Below are 13,232 nucleotides of genomic sequence, written 5' to 3' on the forward strand. Positions count from 1 at the left end.
GCAGTGGATGAGCAGTTTACTGCAGGTGTTTTATTATGCTTCCTTGAATGATGTGTTGTAGTGTCAGTCACAAAAAATAAGGTGTTTTCAGGTAGTGGCAGTCACCTTCAGACTAGGGCTCCTTTGAAACTATACATCTACATTCATTCCTTCCGCTTATCAGAACACTTCTATACATTATTTTGCATGCTTTGGTCCAGTAGCTCTGTAATTTTTGCCTTCTGATAGAAAAAGTGCCATCTTTAACAATTTTGTCCTTGATAGGACACCAAGTGCTAATTTTCCAGTGTTCTTCTAGTGAAGCACAAGAACACATCTGTAATAAACTGCTCAACCATTGCCAGAAAGTAGAAAGATTTTTATGAAACATAACAAAATATAAGGATAACATAAAGATTAAAACATAGCTTCTTACCAATACATCTTGACAAATAGTTTGTTTTGCCAATCATGTGTGTCTAATTAGTACTGCAAGCTTTCTCATTGATTTTATGCCAAGATTATATATTAGCACAATATTGAATTTGTGGTCTATAATATTTAGTCAATTTAAAAAAACAAGCTGGGAAAATATGAAAAGCAGGTGGTGTTATGTGCTCATTCTCAGTACTCAACATGTTGACCAGATTTTTTAATTGATGCTGAGAGGGAAAATACCAGCAGTTCTTCTTGTGTTAGAATTTTTATGCTATTCTTAGTTTTTTGTCAAGTGACAATGCAAATCCTTTTGTTTCAGTTCCACGCAAAATTAAGTTTTGATGATGGAAAATATAGTATAATTGATTTTGGTAGCAGAAATGGCACTTATCTAAATGGTTCTCGTTTATCTGCATGTAAACAAGAAAGTGAACCATTTGAAGTGGTGCATGGAAGTATACTGCAGGTGGGGGGAACGAAGCTTTTGTGTCATATCCATTTGGGTCATGACACATGTGGACATTGTGAACCCGGTCTCTTGCAGCAGGTGTCCTCTGATAGAAGTAAGTTTACATATTTAATTCATATTTGATATTGTAATGTTTGTTTCCTTTCTCTTAAGGAGAAATTTGCCTCTGTTGTCCGTTGTTCATAAAAAAATTAATAATTTACCAGCACTACAAACATGATAATCAATATGCTGGATAGATCATAGCAAAAGTTCCAGTTGCTTACATTTTTACAACTATAACCTATTGCATGTTAGTCACTATCTCATCCTTCACCTTCACGGTGTTGCTGTTTAGCCAGGGTGCAGCACACTGCTTGGGGTGGGGGACTAGTCCTGCTCTGTATTCATGCTCACTACTCTTTCTTGATTCTGCTATATCACTACCAATACATGGCATCCATTTTGATTTAACACAGTTACCAATCTGAGCTTGTGCTCTGTATCTAGTGATCTTGGTTTTGATGGGATGTTAAACACAATCTTACTTTCCTTTCTTTTTATTTTTCTACATATAATTAAGCTACCCCACCCTTTTGGGAAAGTTTGATGTCTGCTAGATTCTTGTTGGTAGGCCATTGTTATTATTTAAAATGTGCCAGCTGGTACTGCAGGCCAAACAAGTTTTCTTCTGTAATGAAAATCACTAAACCTGTCTTCTCTGTTGAAAATAGTTTTCAGTGGTGACCTTGTAGATTTCTGTTCTGGAAATGTTACATACTTTATTTATGACATGCAGCGGTTCAAAATATATGTCTTTTTTACATCCCACATGGTTGCACTACTATCACTGATGTCATGTTTTTGTTGTATATGATGGTCATGCTCTTTTATTAGTTCTTTTATGGTACACACTGTTTGAACTATGCATATGTTTCTACAACCCCACGTAATATCATGAACTTATGCAGTGCGGAAATGTTCAAGGAAGTCTAGAGAAGATCAAATGAAGTCTATTTAGTTTATCCTAAATGAAAAATGTAGGTTTTATTCCTATTCTATAAAGTAGTTGTGTGTCCAGTCTGTTAACTCTGCTGGCAAACAGAAGGCTTGTTGAGAGGCAAAGGGACTTCTCACTTTTGTATTGGTGTTTTGAGTGGATCTGCAATGGTCTAGGAGGTAGTGTGTTAAGCACTACTTACATTCAGACTTGATGGTGTTGTGAAATGATGTCACTTCCCTGTTCACAGTGATATACTATCTACAGCTCTCTCTCTCTCTCTCTCTCTAATATTGTAGTGATCCTGCATTCTTATCATTTTAGACAATGAAAACACTCTTGAGGGTACTATGGTGAGAATTTTTATTTTTATATAACTCGCTGTTACAAACTGTTAAAAGTTAACAAGGCTAAGAGTAGTATCCAGTTCCAAAGAGTAGACATACTGTTAACAGTGTCCATTTCAGACACACAAAATACATTGTGTGTGGTCTGTTCTCCGTGCAGCGATTCCCACACAGCCTACCCTACGATATAGCGGAGCTCCTGGAATGCATGGGTATTAGTACTGCATGCATCGACAAGCCCCAGTGTGAACCACTGGCTTTTGTGGCATTTCTTCTGGGTCTGCTTGCTGTATTGAGGGTTTCATTTGCTCCACTTGCTCTGTTTTTTCTGCTGCTGTGAGCATAGTTTCCCCTTTCTTTTCTGGAACCAATTCATTGTCTTATGCCAGTATATACACAGCCTTTACCCTTCCTAGGGGCACTGACTGTTGCTTGCCATTACATTGTATGTTTGTCACATCTTTTGATTCTATATGGCCCTGCATATGGTGGTCACAGAGGGGGATGTGCTGCATCTGTCCCCAGCATTGCATGTGAGCATATGCTGAGATCTTTGTGCTATAAAAAACTTGCTTTCACCATGTCATGTTGCTAGTGATGGCCGGAATTTGAAAATGCGGCTTTTTACCCAAATGAAATTGCTGGCAGGTCGACAGACACACAAACATACACACAAAATTCAAGCTTTCGCAACAAACTGTTGCCTCATCAGGAAAGAAGGAAGGAGAGGGAAAGACGAAAGGATGTGGGTTTTAAGGGAGAGGGTAAGGAGTCATTCCAATCCCGGGAGCGGAAAGACTTACCTTAGGGGGAAAAAAGGACGGGTATACATTCGCACACACACACATATCCATCCACACATATACAGACACAAGCAGACATATTTAAAGACAAAGAGTTTGGGCAGAGATGTCAGTCGAGGCAGAAGTGCAGGGGCAAAGATGTTGTTGAATGACAGGTGAGGTATGAGTGGCGGCAACTTGAAATTAGTGGAGATTGAGGCCTGGTGGATAACGGGAAGAGAGGATATATTGAAGAGCAAGTTCCCATCTCCGGAGTTCGGACAGGTTGGTGTTAGTGGGAAGTATCCAGATAACCCGGATGGTGTAACACTGTGCCAAGATGTGGTGGCCGTGCACCAAGGCATGTTTAGCCACAGGGTGATCTTCGTTACCAACAAACACTGTCTGCCTGTGTCCATTCATGCGAATGGACATATTTAAAGACAAAGAGTTTGGGCAGAGATGTCAGTCGAGGCAGAATTGCAGGGGCAAAGATGCTGTTGAATGACAGGTGAGGTATGAGTGGCGGCAACTTGAAATTAGCGGAGATTGAGGCCTGGTGGATAATCGGTGTGTGTGTGTGTGTGTGTGTGTGTGTGTGTGTATATATATATATATATATATATATATATATATATATATATATATATATATATATATATATATATATATATAAATAAATAAAAATTCCTGATGGCAGGCATATGTTCTCCCCATATACCATCTCCACTGTTGAATCCCCTTTATATTGTTTATGTATAGTGTAGAGGCCTAACAGTAGTAGCGGCAATGCGGAGGTCCATTTGTCTTCGGAACACATTATAGCTGCTTTCAGTGTTCTGTACCAGTGTGCCACCATTCCATTATTCCCTGGATGATAACTAGTTTTATGATGATGGCAGAATCCACAAAGATTAGCCAGCTCAAAGAACAATGTTTATTCGAACTGTCACCCCTGATCTGTGGTAACGTGTGACAGGCAGCCAAAATGTGCTACCTGTGATGCTAAAAAAGCTTTTGCAACTGTCTCTGCCGAGATGTCAGTGTGGGTACTGCCTCTGCCCAATGAGTGTAATGGTCGATTGCTGTCCGCAAGTATCGGAACCCTTCTGACTCTGGCACGGTCCTATAATATCCAAGTGAACAAAGTAGAAGTGGTCTGTTGTTTCCTGAAACTCTCCCGCTTGCTTATGGACGTGCCTGCCCATCTTGCATTGTTGACATGCCACACATGATTTTGCTCACCTGTAGTAATCCTTATTAATGCCGGGCCATACGAACCATTCTGTCAGCAGCCTAATGCTCATGGATGAACTAGACCATGAATTCCACCAAAAACAGCTATGCTTAGTGGATCTGGTACGAAAGATCTGGGTTTGCCTTATGACATATCACATGAGATCTTTACCTTAGCCCCTACTGTCTGTACCTGTTGAATTGCAGTCCTGTTAATTCACTGTGTAAATATTCTTTTAGCTGAGCATCGGTAGCCTATGCTGCGACCAGCTGCCTGTAATCTACCGTATAGGAGATGGCACCGACCCATGAAAAAATCACCCACTACATTTTTGACCCTTCTTGTGTGTCTAATGTCTATACTGAAGTGCCTGATAAATTCAAGTTGCTGAAATTGTCTTGGGGACCAGTTGTCTTTATGTGTGGAAGGTGGAAGTTATAGGTTTGTGGCCTATATAGATGATGAATGGTCTGGCTTTGATGTATCGGCAAGAGTGCCACACTGCTTCATATGCGGCTAATACCTTGTGATCAAAATCGTGCCATTTGACTTGGTATGCCATGAGCTTGCAGAAGAAAAACTCAAGGGCTGCCTGGTAAGTGCCGCCAGTAGAAATTTACAAGTCCTAGGACTCTCTTTAGCTGATGAAAGTCAGTCAGGCAAGGAATGTTCTTTACGATTTCAATCTTATCTTTCACAGGTCAAGTGCCAGACACTGAAAAAACGTAACTAAGGAAATTTATGTGCATCTGATGCAGAGTACACTTTGGTCTGTTGGCCACTATGCCATAGTCATGTACTCAGTCAAAGACTACTTGGAGGTGTTCTTCGTGCTCTGTGATAGTTCTGGAAAATACCAATATGTTACTAGGTATGTGAAGCAAAAATTGAGCCCTCTCAGGACTTCATCCAGAAAACATTGCCATGTCTGTACAGCAGTTTTTAATCCGAAGGGCATTTATAAAAACTTAAACAATTGAAGTGGAGTTATCACAGCAGTCTTTGGTATGTCTTCATTTGGCACTGGTATTTGGTTATATGCCTTCTTATAATTGATTATGCTGAATATTGTGGATCCCACTAGTACATTTGTGAAATCTTTAATATTTGGACAGGGTATTGATCTGGGATTGTGTGTTTGTCTAGGGCCCGATATCCCCACAGGGTCTCGAAGTGCCATCCTTGTTCTTTGCTAGGTGTAGTGGGGATACTCATGGGCTATCTGACCTGCGTATGATGTCCGTTTGTAGCATATCTTCGAACTCCACCTTTGCTGCCATGACACCATCAGGAGCCAGTTTTCTCAGTCATTGTGAGACCAGTTGTCCTAGTGTGGTCTTAATGTGGTGTACTGTGTTATGCAACTCTGCGTTTACTTGTAATCGACTACCCAAGGTGCTCACAGAACTTTGGCCCAGAGATCCGGTGATGACCTCACTATCCATTTTTATCTGTGCTGCATTCAGGTTTATCTGTATCCTCTTGAAAATAAAATCCGCTCCCAGGATAGTCTCGGAGACATCTGCCAGCACAAAACACCGATGATACCACCATGATGAATCTTGCTGGTTCATATAATACTTTTGATTTTTACTTTCAGCGTCTTGTCAGTGTATAATGTTTGTATGTTCTACCAGTGCCGCTACCTAGTTCTGCAACACTTCTGTCTGCTGTTTCAAGTGTTTGTACTGCCTGTTAATGTCTGTGTGTTACTTTCTTTGCATAGCCACCATCTCTTGCATGTTGCTTCCCGCATGCAATTTAATTGTGCTTGATGGGTGTGTCTTGTCTAATGATGCATACGCTTTGTCTGTAACCAGAATTATTGCGTTGATGTCAGTACTGCCATAGGTAACAACAGCTGCTTGCACCATAACTGGCAGCTGTGTCATCCACACATGTCGTAGTGTGGCAACTGATAACTCCTCTTTACTGACGATACTTCATAAACGTCACCAGAATTCTGATGGTGTTCTGTTACCTATCTGCTCACTGCACAATACTTGCTGCACTTGTTGCTCTACTGACTTACACAACCAATCAGTTCGCATTTTCTTTTGCTGTGTATACTGTTGTTTTTGCGGTGATTTCAATATGACGTCTATGACCATAGTGGCAGCTCTGATGTCCAAATTGTTTACTGCTACCCCAAATTTTACATCATTATCAATCACTTCACCCTGAACAAATGCTAACATTGAAAACCATAATTCGGTTTTTTTAGGCGAGAACCACGGAGTTTGCACTTTCATTCTAGGCTTGACTTGCAACTAATTTTTGTCGGCCTGTCTTTTTAATGAATCTCTGTCTTCTCTCAGCAATTGGTAGCACGTCTCTCATCTACCTTGATTTCTATTGTGTCTTCAAGATCCTTAATCTACTTCTGCAAGTTGTCTTGTATATTTAACAGCTGCATTGCGGCTCGAGCTCAATCGAGTTCTTGGTACAACAATACCATATAAGAAACTTCCTGGCAGATTAAAACTGTGTGCCCAACCGAGACTCGAACTCGGGACCTTTGCCTATCGCGGGCAAGTGCTCTACCAACTGAGCTACCGAAGTACGACTCACGCCCGGTACTCACAGCTTTACTTCTGCCACTATCTCGTCTCCTACCTTCCAAACTTTACAGAAGCTCTCCTGCGAACCTTGCAGAACTAGCACTCCTGAAAGAAAGGATATAGCGGAGACATGGCTTAGCCACAGCCTGGGGGATGTTTCCAGAATGAGATTTTCACTCTGCAGCGGAGTGTGCGCTGATATGAAACTTCCTGGCAGATTAAAACTGTGTGCCCGACCGAGACTCGAACTCGGGACCTTTGCCTATCGCGGGCAAGTGCTCTACCAACTGAGCTACCGAAGTACGACTCACGCCCGGTACTCACAGCTTTACTTCTGCCACTATCTCGTCTCCTACCTTCCAAACTTTACAGAAGCTCTCCTGCGAACCTTGCAGAACTAGCACTCCTGAAAGAAAGGATATAGCGGAGACATGGCTTAGCCACAGCCTGGGGGATGTTTCCAGAATGAGATTTTCACTCTGCAGTGGAGTGTGCGCTGATATGAAACTTCCTGGAAGATTAAAACTGTGTGCCCGACCGAGACTCGAACTCGGGACCTTTGCCTATCGCGGGCAAGTGCTCTACCAACTGAGCTACCGAAGTACGACTCACGCCCGGTACTCACAGCTTTACTTCTGCCAGTATCTCGTCTCCTACCTTCCAAACTTTACAGAAGCTCTCCTGCGAACCTTGCAGAACTAGCACTCCTGAAAGAAAGGATATAGCGGAGACATGGCTTAGCCACAGCCTGGGGGATGTTTCCAGAATGAGATTTTCACTCTGCAGCGGAGTGTGCGCTGATATGAAACTTCCTGGCAGATTAAAACTGTGTGCCCGACCGAGACTCGAACTCGGGACCTTTGCCTATCGCGGGCAAGTGCTCTACCAACTGAGCTACCGAAGTACGACTCACGCCCGGTACTCACAGCTTTACTTCTGCCAGTATCTCGTCTTCTACCTTCCAAACTTTACAGAAGCTCTCCTGCGAACCTTGCAGAACTAGCACTCCTGAAAGAAAGGATATAGCGGAGACATGGCTTAGCCACAGCCTGGGGGATGTTTCCAGAATGAGATTTTCACTCTGCAGCGGAGTGTGCGCTGATATGAAACGTCCTGGCAGATTAAAACTGTGTGCCCGACCGAGACTCGAACTCGGGACCTTTGCCTATCGCGGGCAAGTGCTCTACCAACTGAGCTACCGAAGTACGACTCACGCCCGATACTCACAGCTTTACTTCTGCCAGTATCTCGTCTCCTACCTTCCAAACTTTACAGAAGCTCTCCTGCGAACCTTGCAGAACTAGCACTCCTGAAAGAAAGGATATAGCGGAGACATGGCTTAGCCACAGCCTGGGGAATGTTTCCAGAATGAGATTTTCACTCTGCAGCGGAGTGTGCGCTGATATGAAACTTCCTGGCAGATTAAAACTGTGTGCCCGACCGAGACTCGAACTCGGGACCTTTGCCTATCGCGGGCAAGTGCTCTACCAACTGAGCTACCGAAGTACGACTCACGCCCGGTACTCACAGCTTTACTTCTGCCAGTATCTCGTCTCCTACCTTCCAAACTTTACAGAAGCTCTCCTGCGAACCTTGCAGAACTAGCACTCCTGAAAGAAAGGATATAGCGGAGACATGGCTTAGCCACAGCCTGGGGGATGTTTCCAGAATGAGATTTTCACTCTGCAGCGGAGTGTGCGCTGATATGACACTTCCTGGCAGATTAAAACTGTGTGCCCGACCGAGACTCGAACTCGGGACCTTTGCCTATCGCGGGCAAGTGCTCTACCAACTGAGCTACCGAAGTACGACTCACGCCCGGTACTCACAGCTTTACTTCTGCCACTATCTCGTCTCCTACCTTCCAAACTTTACAGAAGCTCTCCTGCGAACCTTGCAGAACTAGCACTCCTGAAAGAAAGGATATAGCGGAGACATGGCTTAGCCACAGCCTGGGGGATGTTTCCAGAATGAGATTTTCACTCTGCAGTGGAGTGTGCGCTGATATGAAACTTCCTGGAAGATTAAAACTGTGTGCCCGACCGAGACTCGAACTCGGGACCTTTGCCTATCGCGGGCAAGTGCTCTACCAACTGAGCTACCGAAGTACGACTCACGCCCGGTACTCACAGCTTTACTTCTGCCAGTATCTCGTCTCCTACCTTCCAAACTTTACAGAAGCTCTCCTGCGAACCTTGCAGAACTAGCACTCCTGAAAGAAAGGATATAGCGGAGACATGGCTTAGCCACAGCCTGGGGGATGTTTCCAGAATGAGATTTTCACTCTGCAGCGGAGTGTGCACTGATATGAAACTTTGCCCGCGATAGGCAAAGGTCCCGAGTTCGAGTCTCGGTCGGGCACACAGTTTTAATCTGTCAGGAAGTTTCATATCAGCGCACACTCCGCTGCAGAGTGAAAATCTCATTCTGGAAACATCCCCCAGGCTGTGGCTAAGCCATGTCTCCGCTATATCCTTTCTTTCAGGAGTGCTAGTTCTGCAAGGTTCGCAGGAGAGCTTCTGTAAAGTTTGGAAGGTAGGAGACGAGATACTGGCAGAAGTAAAGCTGTGAGTACCGGGCGTGAGTCGTACTTCGGTAGCTCAGTTGGTAGAGCACTTGCCCGCGATAGGCAAAGGTCCCGAGATCGAGTCTCGGTCGAGCACACAGTTTTAATCTGCCAGGAAGTTTCATATCAGCGCACACTCCGCTGCAGAGTGAAAATCTCATTCTGGAAACATCCCCCAGGCTGTGGCTAAGCCATGTCTCCGCTATATCCTTTCTTTCAGGAGTGCTAGTTCTGCAAGGTTCGGAGAAGAGCTTCTGTAAAGTTTGGAAGGTAGGAGACGAGATACTGGCAGAAGTAAAGCTGTGAGTAACGGGCGTGAGTCGTACTTCGGTAGCTCAGTTGGTAGAGCACTTGCCCGCGATAGGCAAAGGTCCCGAGTTCGAGTGTCGGTCGGGCACACAGTTTTAATCTTCCAGGAAGTTTCATATCAGCGCACACTCCGCTGCAGAGTGAAAATCTCATTCTGGAAACATCCCCCAGGCTGTGGCTAAGCCATGTCTCCGCTATATCCTTTCTTTCAGGAGTGCTAGTTCTGCAAGGTTCGCAGGAGAGCTTCTGTAAAGTTTGGAAGGTAGGAGACGAGATACTGGCAGAAGTAAAGCTGTGAGTACCGGGCGTGAGTCGTACTTCGGTAGCTCAGTTAGTAGAGCACTTGCCCGCGATAGGCAAAGGTCCCGAGTTCGAGTCTCGGTTGGGCACACAGGTTTAATCTGCCAGGAAGTTTCATATCAGCGCACACTCCGCTGCAGAGTGAAAATCTCATTCTGGAAACATCCCCCAGGCTGTGGCTAAGCCATGTCGCCGCTATATCCTTTCTTTCAGGAGTGCTAGTTCTGCAAGGTTCGCAGGAGAGCTTCTGTAAAGTTTGGAAGGTAGGAGACGAGATACTGGCAGAAGTAAAGCTGTGAGTACCGGGCGTGAGTCGTACTTCGGTAGCTCAGTTGGTAGAGCACTTGCCCGCGATAGGCAAAGGTCCCGAGTTCGAGTCTCGGTCGGGCACACAGTTTTAATCTGCCAGGAAGTTTCATATCAGCGCACACTCCGCTGCAGAGTGAAAATCTCATTCTGGAAACATCCCCCAGGCTGTGGCTAAGCCATGTCGCCGCTATATCCTTTCTTTCAGGAGTGCTAGTTCTGCAAGGTTCGCAGGAGAGCTTCTGTAAAGTTTGGAAGGTAGGAGACGAGATACTGGCAGAAGTAAAACTGTGAGTACCGGGCGTGAGTCGTACTTCGGTAGCTCAGTTGGTAGAGCACTTGCCCGCGATAGGCAAAGGTCCCGAGTTCGAGTCTCGGTCGGGCACACAGTTTTAATCTGCCAGGAAGTTTCATATCAGCGCACACTCCGCTGCAGAGTGAAAATCTCATTCTGGAAATACCATATAACTCTGTGTAATCTGTGCCGCCTACATCTACATCATACTCCACAAGCCACCTAATGATGTGTGGTGAAGGGTACTTTTGGTACCACTATCTGATCCCTCCAACCCTGTTCCACTTGTGAATAGTTCATGGGAAGAATGATTGTTGGTAAGCCTCTGTATTGGCTCTAATTTCTTGAATTTTCTCCCTGTGGTCAATACGCAAGATTTTATGTGGGGGAAAGTAATATGTTGTCTGACTCCTCCTGAAAAGTGCTGTCCCAAAATTTCAATAGTAAATCTCTCCATGACGCACAACATCTCTCTTGTAACGTCTGCCAGTGGAGTTTGTTTAGCATCTCTGTAATGCTCTCTTGCCAGCTAAATGATCCTGTGACGAAATGCGCCACTCTTCATTGGATCTTCTCTATCTCCTCTATCAGTCCTACCTGACAGGGATCCCAAAGAATGTGAGGCTGGTGTCTGTTTTTCCCACTATCTGTTTTATTGGTCATTCCACTTAAGATTGCTCTGGATAATTACGCCTAGATATTTTACGGCAGACGCTGTCTCCAGCTGTTTATCATCAATAGTGTAGCTGTACAGTAGTGGATTTCTTTTCTTACGTATGCACAATGTGTTACATTTATTTACATTCAGGGTCAACTGCCAGAGTCTGCACCATTCATCAATTCTCTGCAGCTGAGGTTGAAAATAATGCTTCAGTTGTAAATTACTTTATTTTCACACAACAGTTTCAGACTGTTACAAGCCATTCCTCAGGTGTCGTACTGGAAATAGCAAAACACGGGAGATAATTTTCACACACTGCATCCCAATATGCGGCGTGTGAAAATTATTTCCCGTCTTTTGCTATTGCCAGTACAACACCTGAGGATGGGCTTGTAACAGTCTGAAACTGGTCGTGTGAAAATAAAGTAATTTACAACTGAAGCAGTATTTTCAACCTTTGCTATAACGCTCAGTTGTGGATGTTCTTCCAACAGAATTGTTTGTAATTCCCTGCAGGTCGTTCTTCAAATTCTTACTATCTTTTGGTGTTGCTACTTTGCTTTAAACAACTGCATCATCTGCGAATAGCCTTAAAGAGCATCCGACGCTTTCTATAATAGATCATGTACATATATTGTGAATAGGAACGGTCCTATCACACTTCTCTGTGGTACTCCAGTTATTACCTTTACACCTGTTGATTTAGTTCTGTTAAGAGTGACCTGCTGAGTTCTGTCTGCAAGAAAGTCTTGAATCCAATCACAGGTCTGCTCTAATTCTCCATAAGCTCATATTTTTTTCATTAAAAGGCAATGTGGGACGATGTCAAATGCCTTACTGAAATCAAGGAACACGGCATCAATCTAAGTGCTGTTGTCCACTACGCTGTGGATCTCTACATCTACATCTACATCTACATTGATACTCCGCAAGCCACCCAACGGTGTGTGGCGGAGGGCACTTTACGTGCCACTGTCATTACCTCCCTTCCTGTTCCAGTCGCGTATGGTTCGCGGGAAGAACGACTGTCTGAAAGCCTCCGTGCGCGCTCTAATCTCTCTAATTTTACATTCGTGATCTCCTCGGGAGGTATAAGTAGGGGGAAGCAATATATTCGATACCTCATCCAGAAATGCACCCTCTCGAAACCCGGACAGCAAGCTACACCGCGATGCAGAGCGCCTCTCTTGCAGAGTCTGCCACTTGAGTTTATTAAACATCTCCGTAACGCTATCACGGTTACCAAATAACCCGGTGACGAAACGCGCCGCTCTTCTTTGGATCTTTTCTATCTCCTCCGTCAACCCGACCTGGTACGGATCCCACACTGATGAGCAATACTCAAGTATAGGTCGAACGAGTGTTTTGTAAGCCACCTCCTTTGTTGATGGACTACATTTTCTAAGCACTCTCCCAATGAATCTCAACCTGGTACCCGCCTTACCAACAATTAATTTTATATGATCATTCCACTTCAAATCGTTCCGTACGCATACTCCCAGATATTTTACAGAAGTAACTGCTACCAGTGTTTGTTCCGCTATCATATAATCATACAATAAAGGATCCTTCTTTCTATGTATTCGCAATACATTACATTTGTCTATGTTAAGGGTCAGTTGCCACTCCCTGCACCAAGTGCCTATCCGCTGCAGATCTTCCTGTATTTCGCTACAATTTTCTAATGCAGCAACTTCTCTGTATACTACAGCATCATCCGCGAAAAGCCGCATGGAACTTCCGACACTATCTACTAAGTCATTTATATATATTGTGAAAAGCAATGGTCCCATAACACTCCCCTGTGGCACGCCAGAGGTTACTTTAACGTCTGTAGACGTCTCTCCATTGATAACAACATGCTGTGTTCTGTTTGCTAAAAACTCTTCAATCCAGCCACACAGCTGGTCTGATATTCCGTAGGCTCTTACTTTGTTTATCAGGCGACAGTGCGGAACTGTATCGAACGCCTTCCGGAAGTCAAGAAAAATAGCATCTACCTG

The 13,232-nt window shown here is 44.2% G+C and overlaps 1 protein-coding gene across 2 annotated transcripts in view; it reads left to right on the top strand.

Annotated features, from left to right (window-relative positions):
* The window catches only part of LOC124616191 (angiogenic factor with G patch and FHA domains 1), a 274,594-nt gene that overhangs the window by 44,406 nt on the left and 216,956 nt on the right, over positions 1 to 13,232 (top strand). For both annotated transcript variants that reach the window (XM_047144489.1, XM_047144488.1), the window contains exon 6: positions 737 to 980. In XM_047144489.1, coding sequence (XP_047000445.1) covers positions 737 to 980 — 244 coding nt within the window. The remainder of the gene's footprint in view (positions 1 to 736; positions 981 to 13,232) is intronic.

This window comes from Schistocerca americana, chromosome 5 (genome assembly GCF_021461395.2).
Source record: "Schistocerca americana isolate TAMUIC-IGC-003095 chromosome 5, iqSchAmer2.1, whole genome shotgun sequence".
NCBI lineage: Eukaryota > Metazoa > Arthropoda > Insecta > Orthoptera > Acrididae > Schistocerca > Schistocerca americana.